We start from the raw sequence: 25012 nt of genomic DNA, 5'->3' as shown, positions 1-25012 counted from the left end.
TTTATTGGGCTCGAAAGACTCCCATTAGCAGTCTTGAGTGCCGCAGGAGAGAAGACTGCAACCTTCACGTATCCTGGGGGACACCAGGGCAGCTCAAAAATGTTCAAGAAGAGCGGTACGAAGTCGGGCAGCAAATCAAGCAAGTGAGTACTCTAATGTCCATGTTTATCGAATTGGTCTCAGAGGCATTTGGGGTTTCTTAGCAGTCATCCTGGGAAGTGAACTCATTTTAGTGGGTGCAATCAGAATCTGGAATCTGAGCCCAAAGAATATGGAATTATCAGGAGTCTGGGCCGAGACAGCCAGGTGTTAGGTGGTCACAGCTTCAGGAACTCTGGAGTGCTGCAGGGCCCTGAAACCTGCAGGACAACACTTCTAGAAGAATGGCTGGTTTAACTCAAGGCTTGGGACTTCTCTTAGTGGTCAGGTCTTGGTTGAGGAGCGCTCAAGATTGTGACTGTTTAGGGTATCGCTTAGCTGGGACTGTGAGAGGTGGGGTGAAGCCCAGAAACTCTCAGTCTCCACCTGAGGCTATAAGGAAAGATAGAAAAGTATGAGCATCAATCTGAGTTTGGCGTGACATATATTGAAAGAAAGTTTAAGAGATGTTTGATTTAGTAATAATATATAAGTACATTTTACTTATATAGCACTCTTCCCAAGCTCTAATCATTTCACAAATATTTAGAATCTCTGTATGGTCACTAAAAGGGTTAACATGGAATGAATTCCATTTGTGGTGTAGCAGTTAATGCTTTGAACTTCATACTTCGAGGTTTTGCGTTGTTCTCTGAAACTGACACTATGTGACCATCAGCAAGTCACTTCACCTGCCTGTGCTCTAATAGGAAAAACAAAAGAAATAAAACCATTTGGATCTCAAATATTGTAAGGTGCCTTGGATTAAGGCATCAGCCAAATTATAAGTAATAAAAATAATAATTTGGTGTATGAAATCGTGAGCTTAGCATCCATCCCTAAGACTAACTGTGTGGCAACTGCAATGACTTGGTGGAATCAGATGGGGCACAGGCTTGGTGGCTGACCCAGAGGAGCGTGTGAAGGGCTATGCTTAGAGGTCAGCATAACTGCGGCTGTTCGGAGCGCCCATTGATTTAGTATATGAGTAATGCTAATATGAGAGTTGATGTAGTCGGTGTACATTGAGTGCTGTTGAGCGTCCTGGAGGTCAGTGTAAGATGTACTCTGGCAGGAGTGTTTTGGAGATCAGTGTAAGCGATGTTCTGCTTGGATTGTACAGTACATCAGTTTAGTATGACAAGTGTTATATAAGTAAAAGCAGCGTCTTGTTTGGCGCGTCGTAAGAGGTCGGCACAAGATTGGGAATGGGATTGTCCAAGTGGGCAGTGTCCTGGGAGCTGTCTACTGAGCAATTAGGAGATAACAGCTCTACTCAGAGTCTACAGCTATTTAGTATACAGCACAAGAAGCTTTACCAATGTCCAGGTGGTCAGTATAGGCACAGATCTACTTGAGTGACACATATACAGCGTTAACAACAGATTACAGTGTTGATCTGGACAGAATAAAAGTTGCTTGTTGAGGAATGGACAAAGAAATCAGTGTAACAGCAGTTTTTCTTAGAGTTTCCTGGAGGTAGATGCTAAAAAACCTTTGCTGAAAGTAATCAAGAGGTCAGTGTCAGGAGAGCTGGTACTGAGCATTTCAACCTGGTCATTACAAGAATGCCTTCGATGAGAATGGCCTGGAGGAGTTGTCCTGAGAGTGTTCAGGAGCTCATTACTATGAGGACCTGTGCTGTTGCTGGGAACACCCAGGAAGATGTTATTACAAGGAACTCTCAATGTAAGCAAGGTCGTTATTATGAGGAGTTCTGCTGACCGTGAACAACAGGTCAAAGTAAGGAGAATTCTGCCAATATACAGTAAGAGGAGCCCAATATAACAAAGACCTATTTGAAGTGGTCATGAAGGAGCCCACTTTGGACATAAAAGGTGATTGGAGTGGGAAGACCTTTGCGTGTCCAGTAACAAGATACAACCTTAGTTGTCAAGTGGCTTGGAGATCAGTTTGAGAGGATCTCCTATCAGAATGACCAGGTAACCCCTTGTAGGCTAATTGGTTAGCTTCATCTTTCAGCGCAGCAGCATTCTTACTGTGGAAACTAATGAGGAAGGAATGTGAAGGCGTCGGCAGGACAGGCCTAGGGGGACAAGGGCGTCGGGCGGAATGTGGCTGCCCCACTTGCATGTCTGGTTCCAATATTTACAACAAAGATGAGCTCCTCCCTCTCCTGTAAGTGTGACACTCCTAGAAGCTAGTGGCCCGAGTGACCCATTTTCTGTCCACTCACCCTTAGGGCACAGAACAATGAACTGGCTTTGCTCATCGCCCGTATGCAGAAGAATGCTGACCAGGTCGAGAAGCATATCTACTTCAATGAGGAGAAGCTTGCACTGGTAAGTGACTTCACACAGGAGCAAATAGTAGGTGTGTATTTTAAAACAATAGGATGATGGGATATGTGCTTCTTTTTGACATTCAAGGATGAGAAATACCTGAAAAGTGGTCAGAGGTTTCAGTACGAAAAAGATAATTCTGAAGCATTGGGCGAGTCCGAGATGCTACTCAAGGACCTGTTCCTAGATGCCGACAAAGCGAAGAAGATGAACCACCCACAGGCTACTGAGATAGAGCAGGAGTAAGTTGACATATCCAAGTCTAGGAATGTACTAGGTGGGCACTAAAGTAAAGGAGGGGAGGCCCAGGCCTGGACAACAACATGAGGGCTGAGTTGGATAGGAGTGTGAAGCAGACTTGGCACAGGCCAACAAAGTAAGGTAAAACAGGTTGGTGAAGATGATTGAGGCGGACTGCAGCAGAACTGAGGCTGGGCACAAATGAAACGGGGACAGAGGCAGTCAGGAGGGTGAGGCAGATCTAGGTGAGGGCACTAGCATGAAGGAAAGTAGGTTCAGTTTTGGACAGGGGATTGAAGCTTACTTTGCACGGGGCACAGGGGTAGGGAGAAGTAGTTCGTGCTGGACAGGAGGACATTCTAGCTCCTGTATCTGACTTCTGCTTCCCCTGTCTCAGCATAAAAAACCTCCATGAGCGCTGGTCCAAGAACTGCTCCAAGTACCGTGACGTGTATGAGAACAAGCCAGATGTGCCACTTTCGGCACCCTCCTTAGACTGGATGACTATTCTTGGCCAAAAACAGGTAAATACTTTCTCTTGACTTTATTTGATCAAATCCATTGTAGAGCTTCACAATGAGCTAGCTGACCTCTTTTTTACCACAGATCCAAGTGAATCAGGGTAGTTATCCAGTTGGACTGCCGGAGATGGAGAAACAGATTGCTGAGCACAACATCCTGCACAAGCAGATCGAGGAATATGGCCCTCAAATTGAGCAGACCTTTACTGGCAAGCCGGTGAGTGAATATATGGCCGCAGTGATGTCTAGACTTGAGTTGACTGAAGCCAGCCACAGGTCAGTCTGATGTCTCTCACAACTCTAACCATTGTCACAGCAACTCATTATTTCTCATTTTCAATTTCAGGAAGATAAAGCCGCCATTCTGAAGCAGCATGCCGCACTGCTGGTAAGCTGTTGCCATAGTGCACAATGCTTAAGCACTTTGGTCTAGTTGGATGAAGGCCATTGGTCTACATATGCTGCATGGGAGAAGGATCAGGAGGCTTGTTTGGCAGCACTTGTGCTGTAGTCACTAACCATTGCCATGACCCTCATTATTTTCTTTCTTTTTTCTTTTGTCCAGGAAAGCTCCAAGCAACGCAAGAACCATCTAGCAAGCCTGTATGGCTACTTGCAGGGTTGCACAAAGGAGCTGCTGTTTCTTAGTGAGAATCAGGATAAAATCCTCAACGAAGACTGGAGTGACCACATGAATGACCACGTTGAAATACGCAGGGAATATGAGGTGAGATGGATCAAACTGAAAAGCTGTGTTGGAATAGAAAGAGCAGACAAAAAATACCTGCATACTGTGGTGTTGAGTGGAGAGGGCTAGTCGAACAGCAGATATGTGAACACATGTGACTAGCTGAGGTGTGCAGGGGACGCAGGGTTGTCAGGTTCCTAAAAAAATTTTAGCCCAATGACTGCTTAAAAATAGCGTATTTGCCCAAAAAAATAGCCCAATGCCTGAGGTAGACAAAATGACACACCAGGAAGCAGGGGCAGTGTCAGAGCAAGAGGGTTAGGTACATACCATCAAACCCAAGTTGGGGGGCTTTGAGATATTTCAAAGTGATACAATGGGTGTATACCATCACATAATTGGGGGATTTTAGTGAAAGTAGCAGGGGAATGTGGTGCCAGATGGATGAAAAACATGGTAAAAAATCGTTGGAGGAGGATTCGAAAAATAGCCCAAAATGCCATGCTGTTTTTAAAAAAGTAGCCCAAAAAACACAACCCGCAAAAGTCCATTTTTTTTTCCGCAGATTACAATCAAATGTAGCCCAACTGGGTGAGATAAAAGTGGACTACATAGACAAAGAGCAGCCTAGATGTGATGAAGTTGAACTAACACAGCAAGCTGGGCAGACAGAACCAGCTGAACAGAAAAGGGCTGAACAGAAAAGGCCAGTCAAGTAGATGTGATTAGCTGATACATGGGAGAGTGAGCTGTGAGTTTATGTGGAGTGTGAGTGCAGATAGTCCTTGCTGAGTATTTTTGCGAACAGCACACAATTGCCTGACATGCGAGATGGGACTAGTTGAGCATTAACGAGCAGGGCTAGCAATAGCAAGACGTTCAGCAGGCAGGACTTATCAAGCAGCACTCCTTCATGAGGTTTTAACACTTAAAAATTGAGGGAATGACGTGCCAGGCATAGATGGGCTGTGGGAGAGTGAGCATGCAGGACCATTTTAAGATAAACAGGGGTGTAAGCAGGCAGTTAGTCTGGTCTGTCAAGTAGCATGTACAGACTGTCCTGGTCTAGCAATAGGTAGAAGCGTACCAAACATTCCACCTCCACAATGTGCTGATTGCAGGCTCAGAAAAATAGACAAGTTATTGATATGTTGACTTGTTGACTAGCAACTAGCCATCAAGCTATTAGTGACGCATTTTTCATGAATGATCAAATGGTTTTAGTGAATTGATCAAACTGATTCACTTTGGGAAATGCCCATTAAAAAGCAACGTACTGAACATTGACTGAGGACATTTTCCCTGGATCCTTCCCTAATGGTCGGGAGCACAAATGTGAAAAATAAAAAAGTCTACTTGGTCAACATAACAGTAAATCCTAATTTAAAGCCTCACATAAGAAATGTATATACACTACCAGCCACACCCATGAAGTTTATGTTTTTGATAGGAATTGAAACATACCATTACACCGATTTTAAAATACAGCTAATACCTAATGGCTATTACAGTACTGCTTGAAATGAATGATTTTTTTTTTTATTTATTATGCACTTATGACTGTGAAGCTCCATTTCCAGCAGTTGTTCCTTCACTGTCCTAATGGTAAACACCCTTAGCTTATCCTTAATTATTTTTTAAATGATTATTGGTTATTAGAGAAACCTTTGCACTTGCATCAACACCACTGAAACCTGTTATTATGTACATTTGAGTTGTAAGGTACTGGTATTCCTAAAGTTGGGTTCGAAAATAGCCAAAATAAAACAGGCATCTCAAGAAACATGTCAGTCTATTGTTTTGTTGCAGAATAAAGGGTACTCCATTGTGACAGACTGCCAACAACCTGAAGATTTCCTACTAAGGTGTCTATTGCTGTCTTGAGAGAAGAGGACAAACTGGATCTAATCAAGACAGAAAAAGAAGAGGAAGGCCCAGATGTGAAACTACATAAGACGATAAGGACATCAGAGTGTGTAGCTTGAGAAACAAACACCTTAGAGATCCTCTGTTGGCTTCTTCATGTAATACGTGCCAAATCGCAGTGTCATCTGCAACAGAGAAAATACAATTTCTGGAGGATGACCTTAGAGGTAGAGCTTCAAAGGAAAAGCCATATCTGACACTGGCAAATAAAACAGGAAAGAGTAAAATGGGCTAAAGTACACAGACATTGGGCGGAAGATGACTGGAAAAGTGAATTATGGTCGTCATTCTGGAGTGGTCTTCTCTGTTGCAGATGACGTTGGTATTTGCCGTGTATTAAATGAAGAAGCCATCTGAGAACTTGTAAGCCATTTGTTTTTCAAACTACACACTCTGGCGTCCTTATCTTCATATGTTGTTGTCCAACTGGGCATTCCTCTTCTTTTTCTGTCCTGGTTAGGTCAGTTTGCTCTCTTCTCTCCAGACAGTAATAGTTACTTTGGTAGGAAATCTTCAATATCTTAGCAGTCTGTCACTTGGAATAACCTTTGTTTTGTTCATTTGGTCATTTTGGCCATTTTTGAACTCAGAATTGAGCTTTAGGAATATCAGTACTTTGCAATCCAAGTGAACATAATAACAGGTTTCAGCAGTGCTAAAGCAATTACAAATGTTTCTCTGATACCCAATAAGCATTTAAACGTGACTAATTAGGGATAAGCTAAGGGAGTTTACCATTAGGACACTGGAGGAATGGCTGCTGAAAATGGGGCTTTGCAATCACATGTAAATAATAAATGAAAGATCAGTAATTTCAAGCAACACTAGTAATGTCTAGGCTGTATTTCTAAATCAATGTAAAGATATCTTGATAAAAGAGGTAACAAATCCTGTCAAAAACACACTTATCTAGAGTAATAGTGTGGGGAAACTGGAGCCTAACCCAGCCAGCATCAAACAAAAGGCAGGAACAATCCCTGGGCAGGATGCCAACCCATCATAGGGTGAACACACACACACAGCAGGGGCCCGTTTACCATCGTCAGTCCACCTAAACCTGCATGTCTTTGGACTGTGAAAGGAAACCAAAGCACCTGGAGGAAAACCACACAGAGACAAGGGGGAACATGAAAACTCTGCACAGGATGAACCATGCATCCATCCATCCATCCTCTTCTGCTCATCCGAGATTGGCTCGCGGGAGCAGCAGCTTGAGCAGAGACACCCAGACTTCTCTCTGCCCTACAGGAAGAACCCCATCTCCTAAATACTCTGATTTTTAATATTCCTAATAATATGGGAAATTTTCAGTATTGCTATTATCTATCTTATGCCTTTTTGAGCCTCCTAGCTTTGAATCACATACTCCATCATTGCCATTTGCTTGTTGTCACAATGTCTGTGTGGGCCTTTCTCTAAGAACTTTTGGTTTACCTCCACACATCCCAAAGCCCCCATGACACTACACAAATTTTCCATCGATTTTCAGTCACTGACTTCATTTGCGTAATCTTAACGAGTTGTGTCCCATGATTATCAGTCTACGCTATTAGTGATTAGCAGTCTACAGTCCTCAACGACTTTGTCCAACCAGTCTGTAGTTCACCCTGACAAATCCAGCAGGTTTGACTTTTGTCTTAAGTTGTAGGGGTGGGCTTGTGTGTTTGCTAAAGCTGACAGCTAAAGAGCACCCGGCTGGAAACACAATGCGTGTAAATGTGGAAAGAAGGAATGCGGGTGTTTTGGACCCTGCAAACAGAACAGAGGCTCATCCATCTGATGTGTCATGTTTGTCACATTATGACAGAATTCAAAATAGGGAAATAAAATGGCCAAGATTGGACCCCTGCCTGGGGTTTGTTTCCTGCCTTGTGCCCTGTGTTGGCTGGGATTGGCTCCAGCAGACCCCCATGACCCTGTAGTTAGGATATAGCGGGTTGGATAATGGATGGATGGATGGATTGCACCTGAACTCACCATGCCTGGAAAGCCTTAATAAAGGCACTGGCATTGTCAGGCAGCATGTTGTTTGCTTTTAGAATGCAGCAAGATTGCAATATTCTGGAAATGTGCAGAAAAGTCTGCATGGAGTCGTATAGGTTTGTATCGCCTGTGACTCCTAATTGTGTCTTCAGCCATCCTCAAAAGAATGAGATCAGCAACTGCAGTCGTGAACTCTGAGATCCCCTCCAACTAGAAGTCGTGTAATGTGTTGCTGCCTTTAGGACGATTGATTAGTGATTCCAAATGGTCCCCTATGTTGAATGGACTGGCCTCTCATCTAGGGCTGCTTAATTCCAAATGTCCAATGCTGTCCAGATAGCCACTAGGACTCTAAATCAGATCGAAAACGTTACATTATTTTTCAGTTGGGGTGTTCAAAATATAATAAATAAGAACTACAGTGTGATTATTATTTATATGGTAAAATGCTTAACGGCTTAATATTGGCAAAAGCAGCCACATTCTGAATTGAATGGAAATAAAAACCACATACCAAATGATAAAGTGAACTGAGTCTCTCCCTCACCAAGTGAACCAACGCAGTGAAGCGTTGCTTTTGGTGACAATTATGCAAACCTTACTGTAAATACCAGTACATGTGGAGAGTACAATAGTGTATTGATGAGTTTTCTTTTCTTATATTACGTTGGTGGGTTTCTTGGCAAGAACACTGGCCATCCTGTGGTGTTTTTTAGTGCTTGGTGATTGTACATAATCATAAAAATCATTTGATTTGTGTGATAAAGATCCAGATCTTTCCACTGGACTGATCCAAATGATTCAAATCACTATGTAGCTGTAGAAGCCGGGCTCTGGTTGGGTTTTTGAAACAATAGGCTTGTTTCATGGGTGGGTTCTTTCAGGTAATTATGCCAGTTTTCCACTAACACTAAAAATAAAACATGCAGGCTGTTTGGCATTAAGTGTTTTTTTAGTACTTGTACGGCCATTACATCAAATGTGTATTTTCAAAGTAGACTTTTTTTAGTTTTAATTTCTAAGGGAATAAATTCTCATTTTGCTACATTTTACAAACTTTTTACTCTCTGCACGGTTCCACACTTCTTTAATAATCGCCTGTTCGCAGCACTTTGTTACAGACCCAAGTTGGCAGGTCACATTGAACACTACCAGGGATAGTTTCCACTTTGTCTTCAGTCTAGTACTTTTATTACTTGATTCTACATAAAAAGACAGTATTTCACAAAATAAATGGTATTCAAACACTTGAAACAAGTTTTTTAAAAAAGAAATAGAATGCAGCAATGGACATTGGGTACAAGCTGGTCATGTACAGTACATGGTGCTAAACTACTAAGACCTTGTTTAGAAGTTCTCAAGTCAATATCTTCTTCACATACAAAGCAAGTACGGAATGAGCTGGAGGATTTCTTGATTGGTTCTGGAAAATTTTGGAAAAAAAAATCTATGGAAATGTAATAGGAACTAAGCATAGATTGGGGATTCCCATTTCCTTGTAGATTTGAAAACATTATGCCACCCCTGCGGTTCAGTGCCAGGGTGATAACGACAGTCAGAGAATGAGTAGGCATGGATATGGCAGTAAGCAGGCATGACTAGCCAACCACTCTGCTCTGGTATGTTGACAGAATTAGAGGAGTGTTGGCACATTAACAGGATGGAGCCGCAGGGAATTAAGGAGGCAGAACAGGTTGAGTGGAGCCTACAGACATGTTTTCCTGATCTACAGGGAGGACTAGCTGAGCAGGGGTTAGTAAGGAGACAGACCAAGTCAAGCTGTTATGAAAATGAGAAGACAGGACTAATCAAGCAGTTGATGCAGAGAGCATGTTGTGATCTACACACAGGACTAGTCAAATGCTATGTGAATGAAAGAGGTGACAGTTGTAGAACAGCAGCAAAAAAAAAAAAAGAGAGAAGATTGTCCTCAAGCAATGTAGGCTCAGCACCAACTGGTAGCCCAGAGAGAAACAGTGTCAGTAACGAGACAGTAAACAGGTCCAGACACATACATGTGTTTTTTATTCTACCGAAAATGTAAAGAACAAGACAGGGACACACTCAGAAATTCTGACTGCTTCTCCAACTTCTCCATGTCACATTATGCAACTTTTCATGCAATTTACTGTCGTATCCTTCATTTACATAATCTTAATGAGTCAGAGGTAGTTAGGGGGCACACTCCCGTGAAGTAGTCACGTAATGCGACCTCCCCAGCGTCTCAGTCCAACTAGTCCACGAATCGCTCTGACAAAATCTAACAGGTTGTAGTTCTGTGTGCATGAGATCTGCCAATGTGGAAGAAATTAAATTGGAAATAAATTAAAGAAAGAAATCTTGTTCTCAACTAGGACCTCTTTGAGTTAAGAACCAGGCAGAAGAAAACCTGTTTGTTTTATATTCTCTTCAGCAGAAGAGGGAGCATCTGTTACAGCTACCTGCTAAGGGACAGTGCCCTGTGCAGAGGTTGTCAGCAAATGGTCACAGAACAGAAGCAGAGAGTCGTTCTTATAGATAACTGAATTTGCGCAACAGTACTGAGTTAAGGCTTACTTTGATTGGTTCACTAGCTTACATACACTCTGATTGGTTCAATGGCTTGCTTACCCAAACAAACATTCCCACTTAAAATGTCTCATTTCTGGTACATTCTTAACTTCAAATATCTCTGAAGTTCAGCTCTTATTCTTTTATGGAGTTTTCTGTGTGTGGGACACTGTGAGATCTTACTGGGTATGTGACAGCCACTTTTGAAAACCCTCACCCAGAACCTTCTTGTTCCTTGTTGTTCATTTGACCTTTATCTGGTTTTCCTGATATGCTTGGAACAAGTCTCTGACATTTATTAACCCTATGCTAAGATAAATGCTAAATTTGTAATATGAAAAGTATACCAAACACTTTATATACAATAATTATATTACCCCTAAATGACTATGTAACTCCACACCAACCAATGCATTGAGGAGAAATAAGAAACATGACTTTGAAACAGAAGAGAGGCTCATCAGCCTTTTGTCTCGGGTTTTATATACCATAAGGGAATGGAAGAAAAGGTTGCTTACCTGTATGCATCTAACTTGTGTTTTGTACAGTTTGAATGCGGCAAAAATATGCAAAAGGCAAAGAACTTAACAGCTGCTACAGGTTTGGAATAAATGCCGTGGCCAGCAGCGTTACCATTCCTTTACCACTGATGTGTGCAATCCCAGTGTAGGTGAACGTCTACATCATATGCGGGTTTGGTTGTAGTAGTGTGGATGGAGATACTTTTGTAAACAGTGTGAAAATGCTACTGTTGATGAAGAGCATTTTTGTTAAAAACATCATTTTTTATTTTTTTGTTTAAATGGAAATGTAGTAGTGTGGATTTCACCACAGTAATGGGGGCCAAGTGCCTTGAATGGGGACCATGCTGTGCTTCCTTTGTTTAAGAATAGCACGACAGCACAATGTTTTGCCAAAGATGTAAAAGGAAAGGCAGGCTATGAGGGCCAAGGTGAAGGACCAGGAGATTAAACTGTAGTCAGAAAAAGTGTGAGAATGCAAAACCAGGAAGACTACAAGAAGAAGCAAAACACCTCTGGATGTCACTTGATAGCAACCATAAACAAAGACTCCCAAAAAGGCAGCACGTAATAAACGCAGTAGGATGCTAAATATTTTTAATTATGCCAACACGAAATTGAATGTAAAAAGTTTCACAGAGTTGAATTTAATACATAAAGCTGAATGTGTGCGTTTCTCCGGTATGCAAAACCCCACCACATTTTGCATAGATCTCCCATTTCTGGTCGGGAACACCATATCCCAATTTTTATTTTGAAATTTTTCCCTTTGGGTGGACTTTTATTTATTAAACACACAGGGCTCCCTTAGGAGTCAGTTTTGAAACTAGGCACAGGTATGCTGCCCGCGGTGGGTTCAGTCAATGAATATTTAATTTGGGGGGCCAAAACTTTCCTCCCTCAGGAATTTGTTTAGTAGCACATCTGCACTGTATTCCACCCTGTGTAAGGCTAGCTCTACATACAATGAAATGCTCATGTTGTTAATGCCAAATTAAACTTAAAGTAAGATAAAAACATTACAATATCATAGAAATAGAATGCCATGGGTGGCAGGGTAATGCAGTGATAACACTACGTCACAGCTTCTGGTTTTTCCTCCTCATCCCAAAAACATGCAGGGAAGGTCAAGTGATGAAGTCTAAACTGACCCAGGGTATCCGTTCCTTACAATTGAGTGGTTGCAGTCTTGTGACAGGCACAGCATGGATAAACACTCACCATCCTGTTAACCAATAAACATGTTCAGGACGTGTGGATTTTGGTAATACCGTGTATCAAGTCACACAAATACAGTATATTTACTTTGACAAATAAGTGACAGGGAAGAACTAATTATGTAATGATGGTACAGGGATATTCACTCGAAAGAGGCCCCGAATATTCTGTTGTAACTCCTGTTAGCATGAAGCAATCTGAACCAAAAAAATACGCTCTATACCTTGACGTATGTCTAATCGACTGCATTACATGCGATGCTGGAAGTGGTTTCCATTTCTACGCAGCGCTCCATGTTCCTGAATGTATCGGCAAGTGTCTCCGGGGGAATAGCAGCAATTTCAAGTTGGATGTTTTCCTTCAAGTCTTCCACAGTGGGAGGCTTGTTCCGACAGACCTTTCCTTTGAGCAAACCCCAAAGGAAGAAGTCTGGTGGTGTCAGATCTGGCGGCCACGGTGGCCAAAGCCCCTTTGAAATCACCTATTTGCCAAAGAAGTACACAATTTCTGCCACGCTTCTTGCCGATGTGTGACATGTTGCTTCATCTTGCTGGAAGTACTCTTCCGTTAACTCAAGATCATCCAATTGATTCTGACATTGCTTAAATGAATTGGTGACCCAATAGGTTTGCACCATGAAGATGCGCTGCTCAATACTGTACACCACCTTCCTGATGAGAAGTCGAGTGACTGAGTGAAGGGGTATGGACAGTATGCACCCAGAAGTTGCAAACTGAGGTTAAACATTGTGACGGCTGTCCGCTGCCTACCTCATCTTTCTGACGCTGGGGCATCCCAGCATTTTCAAAGCTCCATATACTGAGGAGCATGTTGCACGTTGTTTCGTTGAATTTGCTTGTTCCTAGTGAGAGTTATTACAGAATAATCAGGGCCTTTTTTGAGTGAATCTCCCTGTACAAGAAAGTGTAAAAGAAGAACATCAGTAAGAAGGAGTAAAGGAAGAATAGGAAAGGTAATCCTGACAACTCTGAAACCAATAAGAGGTCTGCTTTTTAATTCTTAGAACTTCAAGACTAACAGTCTACTTGATCATGAGGGTGAGGTGAATAAGCTGCTGGATAAAGGAGACAAGTTGCTTATGGAGAAGCACCCAGCCAGCTCCACCATTCAGGTGAGCCTGACTGCTACAGATTTAGCTGAACTTCAATATGTTGCACTTGGCTGTGATGTATTGCAGTTCTCAGTTTTCGCAATTCAGAGAAGTATCAATATGATTTTCCAAGAGCGGGGTAAATCAGCACCAAGTCCTTAAGTAACTTGGCACTCTAAACTCTTAAAGGCTCATCGGGATGCACTACAGACAGAATGGCAGGACTTCCTCAACCTCTGTGTCTGCAAGGAGACCCACCTGCACAATGTGGAAGACTACAAGAAGGTAGGAGTGCTGTGCCTGTGCTGACCACATGTCCAATAAGGAGAGTAGCCCTTCTAACATGAGTTGTGAACCCAATAATCCCCACTCCACACTGTCTCCATCTGCAGTTCTATGAGGATGTGGACAGTGCAAGTCAAGCTGTGAAAAAGCAAAATGCTGACCTGGACTCCAAGGTGGCCAACTCCAACAGTTCCTCTGAGATCCAGCGCTATATAGAGGTGAGTTTAGAGGCTAGAGGAGGAAGACTGTGCAAAATCTGATTGCTCCAAAGCTAAGTGACAACCCTGTCTGTCTACATCACAGCGTGAAGAGAAATCTGTCCAGCAGAATGAACGACTCTTGGCAGACTTGAGGAAACGTGCCCCGGAAATCTCTCCACTGAAACAGCGCCACACAATGCCATCCAGACCTGTAACCGTAGAAAGTCTTTGCGATTGGAACACTGACAAGGTACTTCTGGGGAGATGAGTACCTAAACTTGTTGCTTCTGTGTTTGACTTTAATTAATTTTTCTGGCCTCTGAGGTTCCCTTTTGGGTGTGTGTGTTTTGGCCCTGGATGCCGCTGAACTAACTGGTATATACATTTTAGTTTTAACTGTTTCTTCTGCAGGATTTCATAACAAGAGGTGAGAGGTACAACCTAAAGGATAACCGGGACAATGATAACTGGGTTGTCCAGGATGTTGATGGAGTGAGCAAGACCCTCCCGGGTGTGTGTTTCCAAGTGCTGCCACCTGACCCTGAGGCCACCAGCCGTCTGGACAGGTAGTCACTTTTGAAGTTTAAGGAAGGATATTTTGGGATGTTAGGTAACCATGCACAATAAAATAGACATGTTGGATGAGATCAGGAGGCTTGGTTAAGATACAGGGAGCTGGACTGCAGGGTACCTCAGGCTTGATGCAGAGAACTGACAAGGGTTACTGTACAGGGACATATGCGTTTGGATAAAATAACCTAGAGGGAGGATTCAAGCGGTCTGGCAGCAACCTTTGATTTCTGGTGTGTTCCAGTTGTCAATAAAGTTGTAGCAATGTAAAGTAAGCGAGACTAAGGCTGACTCCATGTTTATTCTTGATTAGGCTGAACAAAGACCTAAATGATCTGAAGAACAAAAGGACAAACCTACAGAACAACCTAAAGAGCCAGAACCTGGAGGTCAGCCGCAGTCTGAATACAGGTGAGTACAACATCCCCTTCAGGATTGTTTGACCTTTGCCGCTCCGTACAGATAGACCGGTTTCAGTGTTCCTGACCTTGGGGGTTTTCCTGTGTGGCCACACGAATGATCAAATGATGTTTCCCTTTAGCACCTTTGATGAGCAGTGGTGATGAGCCACAGGCTAGAAAGCTGGGTAGCCGTCTGGAGGATATAAATAACAATCTTGAGCAGTGTGAGAAAGACATAGTGACCCGTTTAAGGGCACCTGTGAGCCGCAGTGCAGCACCCCAAGACATCAGCAAGCGGCTCCAAGACCAAGAGGTGAGAGGAGAAGACTTGAGGATTGTGAGCTCAAACTCAAAGTCTGCAGTCATGTAGCTAATTCCCAGGAACTGTTCTTGTGCTATATATCAAGCCTGCTGCTCATCCACAGTATCTGCAATTTTAACAGAACACAAGTAAGACCTTGCAAAGTCTTAGCATGGAGAAGGATGCTGTCAAGAGAGACATCGATGACTTCCTCTCCAGAAGACCTACAGGCCCTTCTGCTTCTGCCCTACCTGCCCAGCTGGACAAGGTCCAGAACAAGTGTGAGGAAGTCACAGCTCTGTCTTCACTGTACACGCAGAAGTAAGTGGGGATTCTTTTTCACATCTGATTTTTTTGGGGGTATATATGGGCATGTTAGCACTGGAGAAGGAAAGGTTCACTATCAGTCTCCTGAGATGTCGTGTGGGTGTCTGCTACCTGATAAATTATAGAATTAGGGGAAAAGAGTAAAACGTACATGTTAATCCAGCACTGGAGAAAGAAGTTCAGTGAGGCAATCAGGCTTTAAAACATAAACAGACAAGATGTTAAAAACGTGTGCATCTCAAACTGCATGGTTTACTGAAACTCTTTAACTCAAGGCCTAAAAGGTAAATCTATGGAGGCTTATTCTGCCACTCAAAAAAAAAAAAGCAACTGGCATATTTAGTAAAAGTATTGCATTACTCCACAAAATAAAAAAAAATTATTAATAAAATAATAAAATTGTGTTACAGTATTTCATAATAATAATTGTGTTATTTCTCAAAGGTATTGATTGCTGCCATTATTGTCATTATACACATGCATGAAGGAGAGAATAGGCATGCGCATAGCGACAAGAACTCAACAGACGTTATAGATGTACATTTAATTTGCTGGGGGATAAATGTAATCCACTTAGTTCAGGATCACAGGGAACCAGTGATTATCCCAGCAGTGCAGGGTGTAAGGCGAGAGCCACTATGATGGAAAGTATGCCAGTTCTTTGCAGGGCACAATTACACAACCAAGCAGGAGAAAGTAGGGTGAAATGACACCTTTAATTGGCTAACTAAATAGATTACAAATGCAAGCTTTCGAGGCAGCTAAGGCCCCTTCATCTAGCAAGGTGTAACAACTAAGCAGAAAAGAGTGCTCTGTGTGCCATCTGGTAAAGTTTCAGGTTATTTTTAATCCAGCTATTTCCTATAAATATTTTGAAACAGGATGACCGGGTGGTATAGCAGCTAATGTTCATACCTTGAATCTTCGGGCACCCAGGTTTAATTCTTAGCCTTGTAAGACCTGGTGTTTGTGCGTGGGTTGATTGTAAAATATGAATGTGTCCAGTGAACTACAGGGGCTCCTTCCTAGGCTGACTCCTGCTCTGGCCCTTATGCTACAAACATCGGCTCTGCCTCTTTTTTATGGAAGATCTTCTGAAGGCAAACTTGCTTACATGGGTGCAACCAGTAGCATCACGTCTGTGAACTTCTACTGTACATTAAAACATACAATGCTTCTAGCTCATGTGAGCAATAACACACTAGTTATAAAGAGACAGAATATTGTTAAAATCTTAATTGTATACTTCTAATTGAATAAATGATGTGAGATAATGCTATAGTAGTGCAAATAAACAGTACTGTATTAGATGAAAATGCTCTTGCAGTATGTTTGTATATACATATGATGATACCGGCAGCACCAGGCATTGTAATGCAAAAATTATTGTGAAGTTATGCAATACTTCTGCAAAACAATGCAATTATTGTTGAAAAATAACACAATACTACAAAATAACAAAATGATTATTTAGAAGAAACAAAATACTTCTGCAAAATCTTTATACTGTATATAATACGCTTCCGTGGATGTTCGTTTGTCTGTCCAGGATTTTAAATCGCCTGTAGTTCGTAAACCGTTTGAACTATTGACCTGATATTTGGTACACAAATACTACGTGATGTCTACTATCCGCTTTCAGGGTCATGATTGACCTCCAAGGTTATTCCTCTTTTTATTTTATTTTATTGTAGAATCAACTCTCGGCAGCACCCAGCAGGGCAGCGTGTGGCGCATGTGTATGGGCGCAGTTCTCATCCCTACCACCTTTGCCGTCACTTCCCCTACCTCTTCATATCTTAAATCAATCTTGAGACAGATTGAAGACTTAAGTGCCAACCTAAGTGAAGAATTAAGGAAAACGTACTAAGTAATTGAAACACAAACACTGACTTAATCAGCTTTAATGCGATAAAGATGCCGACAGAAGAAGAGACGAAGCGGGCCGCTAGGGTGGAGAAAGCAAGAGCTGCTCAGGAAACAGCAAGTGCGTCAGCCTCTGAGCAAACGAATGATAAACGTACAGAAAAAGAGGATGAAAACTAGGAATGCTCAAGTCAAGTGTATTCACTGCACGTTATCGTGCTGCTCGCCTTTACTGGTAACACAATAATTGTGAGATAAATCAGTACTTCTGCAAAATAATGCAATGATTATTGAGAATGCAATACTTCTGCAAAGTAATTCAATAATCATTGTGAAATAACGTAATATGTCCAATAAATTACAGAATTATGGAGAAATAATACAATACTGCAAAATAATACAATAATTATTGAGAAATAACGCAATACTTCTGTTAAATAATGCAGTAATCATTGTGAAATAACACAACTTCTGCAAAGTAACACAATAATCATTGCAAAATAATAATATTCTGCAAAATAACACAATAATCATGGTGAAAAAATCAATACTTCTGTAAAATAATGCAATAATTATTGAGAAAAAACACAATACTGTATAATCACACAATAAATATTGAGAAATAATCCAATACTTCTGCAAAATAACACAATAATCATTGTGAAATAAAGCAGTACTTCTGCAAAATAACAGTAATTACAAAATAATGTAATACTTATGTAAAATAGTGCAATACTTTTTGGCAAATAACATGGTTCTTTGGCGAAATAGCAATACTTTTGTGAGATAGCATAATACATTTTTTGAGTGTGAAGAATAAGCTTCCATATAAATGAAGGCCTTTTAAAAATCAACTTGAAGGTGGCCCACCATTTCCACTTGCCATATTCACCGTGATGTTTCCAGTGTGTGAAATGAAGATGATCAGTGGCTGTGTATTGAAATGTGAGACTGTACCCTACAAAGGTTGTGTTAACTTCTTTTGAGGACTGAATGAAACAGGGGTGCACAGACATTTGCATATGACTTCATCAGGCTTCACAGAGTACACCATCACAAGGCACTTTAAAAAGAGGAGATCAATTCAGAATACAATACATGATCATTTATAAATACAGCACATGGACTTTGTAAACTGGCCTTCTCTCTGATATGGTCATTGGCCATCAGCAGGGCAGAAGCTCACTCTAAATGGGATGACTTGTTCACCACCAGATACATAAGCTCACTGACAGGTGCACACGGCCAGTCCAGAATCATCAGCCAATTAAATCCACAAGCGTGGTATATGTGAGTACAGACAAAAAGACCCCGAAACACACAAATGAAGGTGCAAACTCCACACTTACTGTACATTGCGGAGCCACAAATTTGGAGCCGCGAAGCAGCACTTATGAGCAGCCCATCCTTGTGCTGTCCTGAAAGTAAATCTTTATTTTATTCAGCACTCTTTTACAAAGCAAATCATCACAAGGCATATGAAAAAGCCAACTAATGAACACATTGAAAGTGACAAGGTAAAATCTGGTGTTACAACAACAATCGAACATTTTGATTTTTAATAACACCATTCTGTAACGAACTCCATTTCAAGGCACATTACGAGTGCTTAGAAAATGAGTGGACATGTAGATGGGCAACACCTTAACCTTTTCATTTTTCTGCCAGAGCCAATGCCTCCCTCAACCTTGAAAACCAGATGAAGAAGGTGGACAGCATCATTTCGGGGATGGAGAGCAACCTAGCCAAGGATACTGGAATCCCTTCCACCAGTGATGGAATTCAGATTCGCAACCAGGAACTGCAGGTGAGTACATTTTGGGATGTGGCCCTTCTATTTGGTGGTGCAGAGCTGCATTGTAGGTAGACAACTGGAATACGGATAACTGCTAAGGTGAAAGTTGAGTGTCATCAATGAAGAGTCTGGAGGCTGAGTGGGGCAGGGAAGACATGTAAATGGTGACTACAGCTTGTTATGTAAGAGGACCTTCTACTTTGAGCAGGGTGTAATGTGCCTTCTATACAAAGTGCATGATATCCCAAGATGCTTTGCAATCTACTGGACTTGGTGCAGATGTGTGTGACATCTTAGAAAGTCTATGGCTGATGTATCTGAGAATGGGGGAATTTCTCCATTTTACCAACTACTTATAACTGTCATTGTCTTTTCTTTCCCAGAGGATGAAGAAAGACTTGTCCAACAGTCAAGATGAACTTCAGAAGTTACAGAGAGACTATGCCAAGGCAGAGCAGCAGAGCAGTGCCCTGCAGAAGGGCTATCAGGAGTACTGCCCTGACATTAAGCGACAGCAATTAGAAGTACAGAAACTCAACAGCCGTTACGCCAATGTGGCCAACCAGCTGGAGCACAGGTGGGGGCTGCTTTATCTTGGGCAGCTTGACTTGATTGCCTTCCATTTCCCATACTCATACTTTTCCTCTTTCCTCAGAGATAAACTTATTAAGGAAGCAGAGCTGAAGAATATGGATTTCCAAAATGCAAACAAGTCCCTTAGCAACTATATGTCCAATATTCCGAACAACAAGCCAATGCCTTATGATAGCTTGACGGAGGTCAACAACAAGCTCAATTCCCAGAAGGTACAGTAGGCATGGAATCAGTTGAAAGTTATGTCTCTGACTGGCAATTCATGCCTGCAACTGTTAACTGTTATGCTAATTTTACAGAGGGTTGTGGATGAACTAAAGAGGAAAAACGATGACGTGGATCGGGCTGTGAAAGTCTCACAGGACCTGCAGGCCCTCTCGCAGGTAAAGACTGCTCTGCTCTAACATGTCTGGATAACTGTGATCTTCAATAGCAGTTTGCTGATGGTTTTCCTTTTTCAGGAGTATGATGCACATTCAGATAAGTACCGCATGTCTCTTGAACCCAGCATAGCTGCTCAGGACTCCAAAAAGCAGCTTAGCACCCCTCTGAAGGACAGCATTCAGAAACAGGTAATGGGGAACTGAAGGAAATCAACTTGAGATGATGAGTCACAGAAAGACCTTCTGAGAGGATAATACATTTCTGGAAACACTGCTTCTTGTTCTTTCAGGAGAAGGACCTTGTTAACCAGTACACAAAGGTGTCTGCAGAGAACGAGCAACTTCTCAGCCAGTTGCAATTTGCCAAAAATGTGAAGGCACAGGTATGGTAAACTTTGATAACTAGGGGCTTGTGGGTGTGGCACACTAGAATTCCAGGATTTTACTTTGTAATGAGTGGTAAATCAAAAGGTACCCTGAAATAGACAGTGAGCTGTAACTCAGGGACACTCTTGGGGTCAGGGGCTGAACTGACAGGAGACAGTAGAGTGTTGGCAGTGGCACACTAGATTGGAAGGAATTTACTGAGTTAGAAGGGGAGGCAAGTCTACTCTTTTACTGGCGAGAAATCACTCAGAGCCCCGACCCCAACCAACTCCGATTTATGTCCTTACAAGGAAAGGGTGGCTGTGAACCCGGGGCATTATAAGTCAGAGGGCTGAACTAAAAAGGATTTATTTTTAAATATTTGTATTGATTTTAATTACAAGCAGATAACATTCCGAACAGTCAAGTCAAATTTGACAATTTAAAGCAGGAAATTCTCCATGCTCAAGTGAAACAAGGCTGTACAGAAGATGAAATAACTTAATTTTCTTATTATTCCTTTTGCAGATTTGTAAATATTATTTTTCTAATAATGTTCCATAAATGTATTACGTTTTCATTTTGTTTTGGAATATTTCACTTCTTCCAAAATGTTGTGGATTTCTCTCACCTTGTTGCTTAGGTTTACTATGGCCATTGCTTGTCCATTGACCATGAGTTCTGCCTCACACTTTGGTTTTGTTTGCTGCAATTTTTTGATTTGACGTATGTCTGCCCTTTTCACGATCCATTGTTTTAGCCCATTTTGTGCTAATGACACCTTTGCTATAATAGATTTAAAGTGATCTGGACATGGGAACCTTCCATTTAGATGTTAGCCAGAGTTAAGTAGGCCACTGCTGGCTGTATAAACTCGCAACATAATTTTCCTTCTTTGATGGTTGTTTGCAGAAAGAAGAACAAGTGAATGAAGTTGTGGTAAAGCAGCAGGTACATCAAGAAAATTTACAGAAATCTCTAAACGAGGTGGAGAACCTGAAGAAGGACCTAGATGATGAGGTGTCCAAGCGCTCAAAAGTGAATTCTGAACTGGAGGATCTCAGAAAGAAACTACTGTTTCTAAAGAGCAGAAGAGGGGTAGAAAGGCTGGAGGAGAAAGAAGTAGTGCAATACTATCGGGATCCAAAACTGGAAAGTGATCTGTCTGTACTGAGAAGCAAAATACAAGATGAGAGTACGCGTCGCTCTACCACCCAGTCAGAGGTTGTACTTATAACTCAGAAGATTGCTGTTTTGGAGAAAGAATTGAAATCTGTCACACCACAACTTCTCACAAAAGAAGTGACCAGAATTGAGAAAGATCCACAGCTCGATCAAGCAGCCGCAGACCTGAGGAAGGAGATTCAGAGGCTTCGGGAAGAGGTACATAGATCAGACAGTGACACTGTACGGGTGAAAACAGAGGTCAATGTCCTTTCACAGAAGAAGCCCAATGTCAAGGAAAAGGTTGTGACCAAGGAAGTAGTTAAGTTTGAAAAGGATCCTGAGATGTTAAAGGCTGTTCGGGAATTTCAGACAATGATCAGTGATGAAAGTGAAAAAAGTAAGAAGATAAATGACCTCATATTCCAAACCAGGAGCCAAATTAACACTCTAGAGAGGATTATCCCCACACTCGAGCCCAAAGTCGTTACCAAGGAACTGAAGAAAGTCGAACAGGATCCAGAGCTCATCAATGAGTCCAGTAGACTGCGCAGTCAGCTGCAAGATGAAAGGAACAAGAACAGCTCTCTGCTGAATGAAATCAGTAGTCTTCAGATCCGCTACCGTGAGGTGGAACAACTGAAGCCCAAGGTGCAGGTCAAGGAGGTGGTCAGTGAGATCTTCCGGGTTGATCCAGAAACGGAAACCGAGGTGGCCCGTCTGAAGAGAGAGCTCCAAGGCAGTAGCAAACACCGTGCAGAGATGGAGAGGGAAATTAACCAAGTCACGATTGACCTGCAAGCCCTCCGTTCCCAGAAACCAAAGGTGGAATTGAAAGAGGTAACTCAGGAAGTATTGAAGATGGAGATGAGTCCTGAAATCCAGCGGGAGATTGAGAAGCTAAAGCAGCAGCTCAGGAGACTTAATGATAGCCACAACCAGTCTGAGGATTTACTGTTAAGGCTACGCAAGGAAAGGGACGAATGGAAAGCTGAGAAATCAAAGGTAGAGACCAAACTTGTCAATAAAGAGTTCATTAAATACGAGAATGATCCTCTTTTAGAGAAAGAAGCAGAAAGGCTCCGAAGAGAAATGCGTGAGGAGGCCCAGAAGCGGCGGGCAATCGAGGAACTTGTCTTTGACTTGCAGAATAAGCACATCCTGATGGAGCGACAGAAGCCTCCCGAAAAGGTGGTGGTCCAGGAAATTCTCCGGTTACAAAAAGATCCCAAGCAATTCATGGAACATGATAAGCTGAGTAAAGACCTAGATGAGGAAATAAAGAGCAGAAGACGACTGGAGCTGGAAATAGAGCAGCTCCGAACTCTGATCCTGGAGAAAGAGAGAAGCCTCAATCTTGAGGAAGAGCGCAGCAAAAAGATCACCTTAGAGACCGAGCTACGCCAAATCAAAATGCGCATTAAGGAGATTGAGATGGCGCCAGCACCTGTGGAAGAGAGGATCATAATGGAGGAGGTCCTGAAGGTCGAGAGAGACCCCTATCTGGATAAGGCCTCCTCTAGCATGCGAGTCGATATTGAAAGGGAGAGGAATGAGATCTTGAGATTGGAGAGAGAGCTGAGGACCCTCCAAATCAAAATTGAAATCCTCCAGAGAGAGAAGACAGTGGAGAAGACAGTATACAAAGAAGTGATCCGAGTGGAAAAAGACAAAGTCGTGCAGAATGAAAGATTGAGGATCAGGGACCAACTAAACCAAGAGAGAAATGCCCGGCGAAATGCGGAGGATGAAATCCGGCGCCTCACTGAGCGGATCACACGTTTAGATGATGCTAGGAGAGACATGTCTCGGGAAGAGAAAGCGCTTACCCAGACTAGAGACAGTCTGCTCCAAGAGAAGAACGGTCTGGCCCAAAATATGAATAACTTGCAAACAGAGAAGCAACAAATCAGTATTTCTTACAAACAGCAGTCTAAGCTGATGAACGAGAAAAGCCAACAGAGCAGACAGAAGGGCATTCAGCTAGAATCCATGATTCAGAAACTAGAGCAGGATATCCTCCAAGAGAAAGATACACTCAACCAGAGGGAATTGACCATTAAAGACCTCCAGAACACCTTTAGGAAAGAGGAGGCCAAGCATAGCGAAAAGCAGACACGAGAGACCAACCTCTCCACCAGAATAAGTATTCTGGACCCAGAAACTGGCAAGGACATGTCCCCCTACGAAGCCTACAAGCAAGGTTTGATTGATCGCAACCAGTACCTGCAACTGGAGGAACTGGAATGTGATTGGGAGGAGATCACCACCCTAGGTCCTGATGGAGAGGTCTCGGTTTTGCAGGACCGCAAGAGTGGTAAGCAGTACTCTATAAAGGATGCCATCAGGGAGAGGAGAGTGACTGCAGAGGAGGTCAGACTTTACAAGGATGGAAAAATCCCAATTTCAGAGTTTGCCCTTTTAGTGGCAGGTGAGTCCAAGCCCAAAGACATTAGCACTTTTATGTCAAAATCTCCACTCCACTCCCCAACAACCCAGGCTCAGAGGACATTCTTTCAGTCAAGCAGTCCCCCAACCTCATTTCAAGAGGATAACTACCCAATTGCTGGAATTTATGACACCAATACAGACAGCAGGATATCAATCCGCAATGCCATGAATAGGAAGATGATTGATCCCATCACTGGCAACAAGCTACTTGAGGCTCAGGCTGCCACAGGTGGTATTGTGGATGTCATAAGCAAGGATCGGTACTCTGTTCATAAAGCAGCTGAACGAGGTCTGATTGAGAGCACTCACCTTCAAAGGCTACTCAATGCCCAGAAGGCCTATACTGGGGTAGAAGATCCAGTCACTAAGGAGAGGCTGTCTGTAGGAGAAGCTGCTCAGAAAGGCTGGATGCCTCGGGATAGTGCCCTTGCCTATATGGAAGCCCAAGTGCTAACAGGAGGGCTGGTGGACCCCAAACGAACTGGTCGCATCAACATAACGGATGCTATTCAGAGTAACATGGTGGACAGTGCCACAGCCAAAATGCTGCAAGATGATTCTGCCTATCCCAAAGATATTATTGATCCAGTCAGTAAGGAGAAGATCAATTACAAAGAAGCCATGGCCCGATGTCAGCGAGACCCGTCCACTGGGCTCCTCTTACTGCCAGCTGTATCCACCAACAGCATATCATATCCTTCATACCGCCCGGTAAACCGATCCCTGCTTTCTTCTGGGTATGGTTACTAAACCAGGGCCTAAAGTCTGATATGCCATGCCACTCCTTGGATGGGCTCTACCCAGTGACATGCATAGCTTAGTTGGCAACATTCTTATTATCTGCTTTTGAAGACTGGTCTGATTTCCCCATTCCCCTGCATGTGGGCTCTCTCTGTACTCATTTAATATATCACATTAAAACATGCAATCTTACCCAAGTGTCTCCCTCCTTGCTTTCTTCGCACTGGACATCAGCTTGTACATTCAGTTTAATCCAATCCATTTATTGAACCCACTTAATTCAACTTTTGGGAGCCACTGATTTTTTTAATTCTCAGATATCATCTCACTTCCCAAAACTGCTTTTCCCTTGTGCCCCCAGTTATTCAG

The 25012-nt window shown here is 42.5% G+C and overlaps 1 protein-coding gene across 1 annotated transcript; it reads left to right on the top strand.

The window, feature by feature from the left end:
* On the top strand, positions 1 to 24835 carry evpla (envoplakin a). The gene is made up of 22 exons (XM_039740924.1): positions 1 to 143; positions 2342 to 2441; positions 2529 to 2683; positions 3079 to 3205; positions 3288 to 3419; positions 3549 to 3590; positions 3768 to 3929; positions 13113 to 13220; positions 13389 to 13484; positions 13592 to 13702; positions 13788 to 13934; positions 14096 to 14250; positions 14568 to 14665; positions 14796 to 14968; positions 15099 to 15277; positions 18818 to 18956; positions 19328 to 19521; positions 19600 to 19750; positions 19838 to 19921; positions 20000 to 20110; positions 20212 to 20304; positions 21200 to 24835. Exons 1-22 carry the CDS (start codon positions 100 to 102, stop codon positions 24650 to 24652), a joined length of 6054 nt encoding a protein of 2017 aa, XP_039596858.1. The 5' UTR covers positions 1 to 99; the 3' UTR covers positions 24653 to 24835.
* Positions 24836 to 25012: the final 177 nt, after the last annotated feature.

Source organism: Polypterus senegalus, chromosome 17, assembly GCF_016835505.1.
Source record: "Polypterus senegalus isolate Bchr_013 chromosome 17, ASM1683550v1, whole genome shotgun sequence".
NCBI classification, from domain to species: domain Eukaryota; kingdom Metazoa; phylum Chordata; class Cladistia; order Polypteriformes; family Polypteridae; genus Polypterus; species Polypterus senegalus.
Note: the sequence above shows the minus strand (reverse complement) of the source record. Positions and strands in the feature narration are given on the sequence as shown.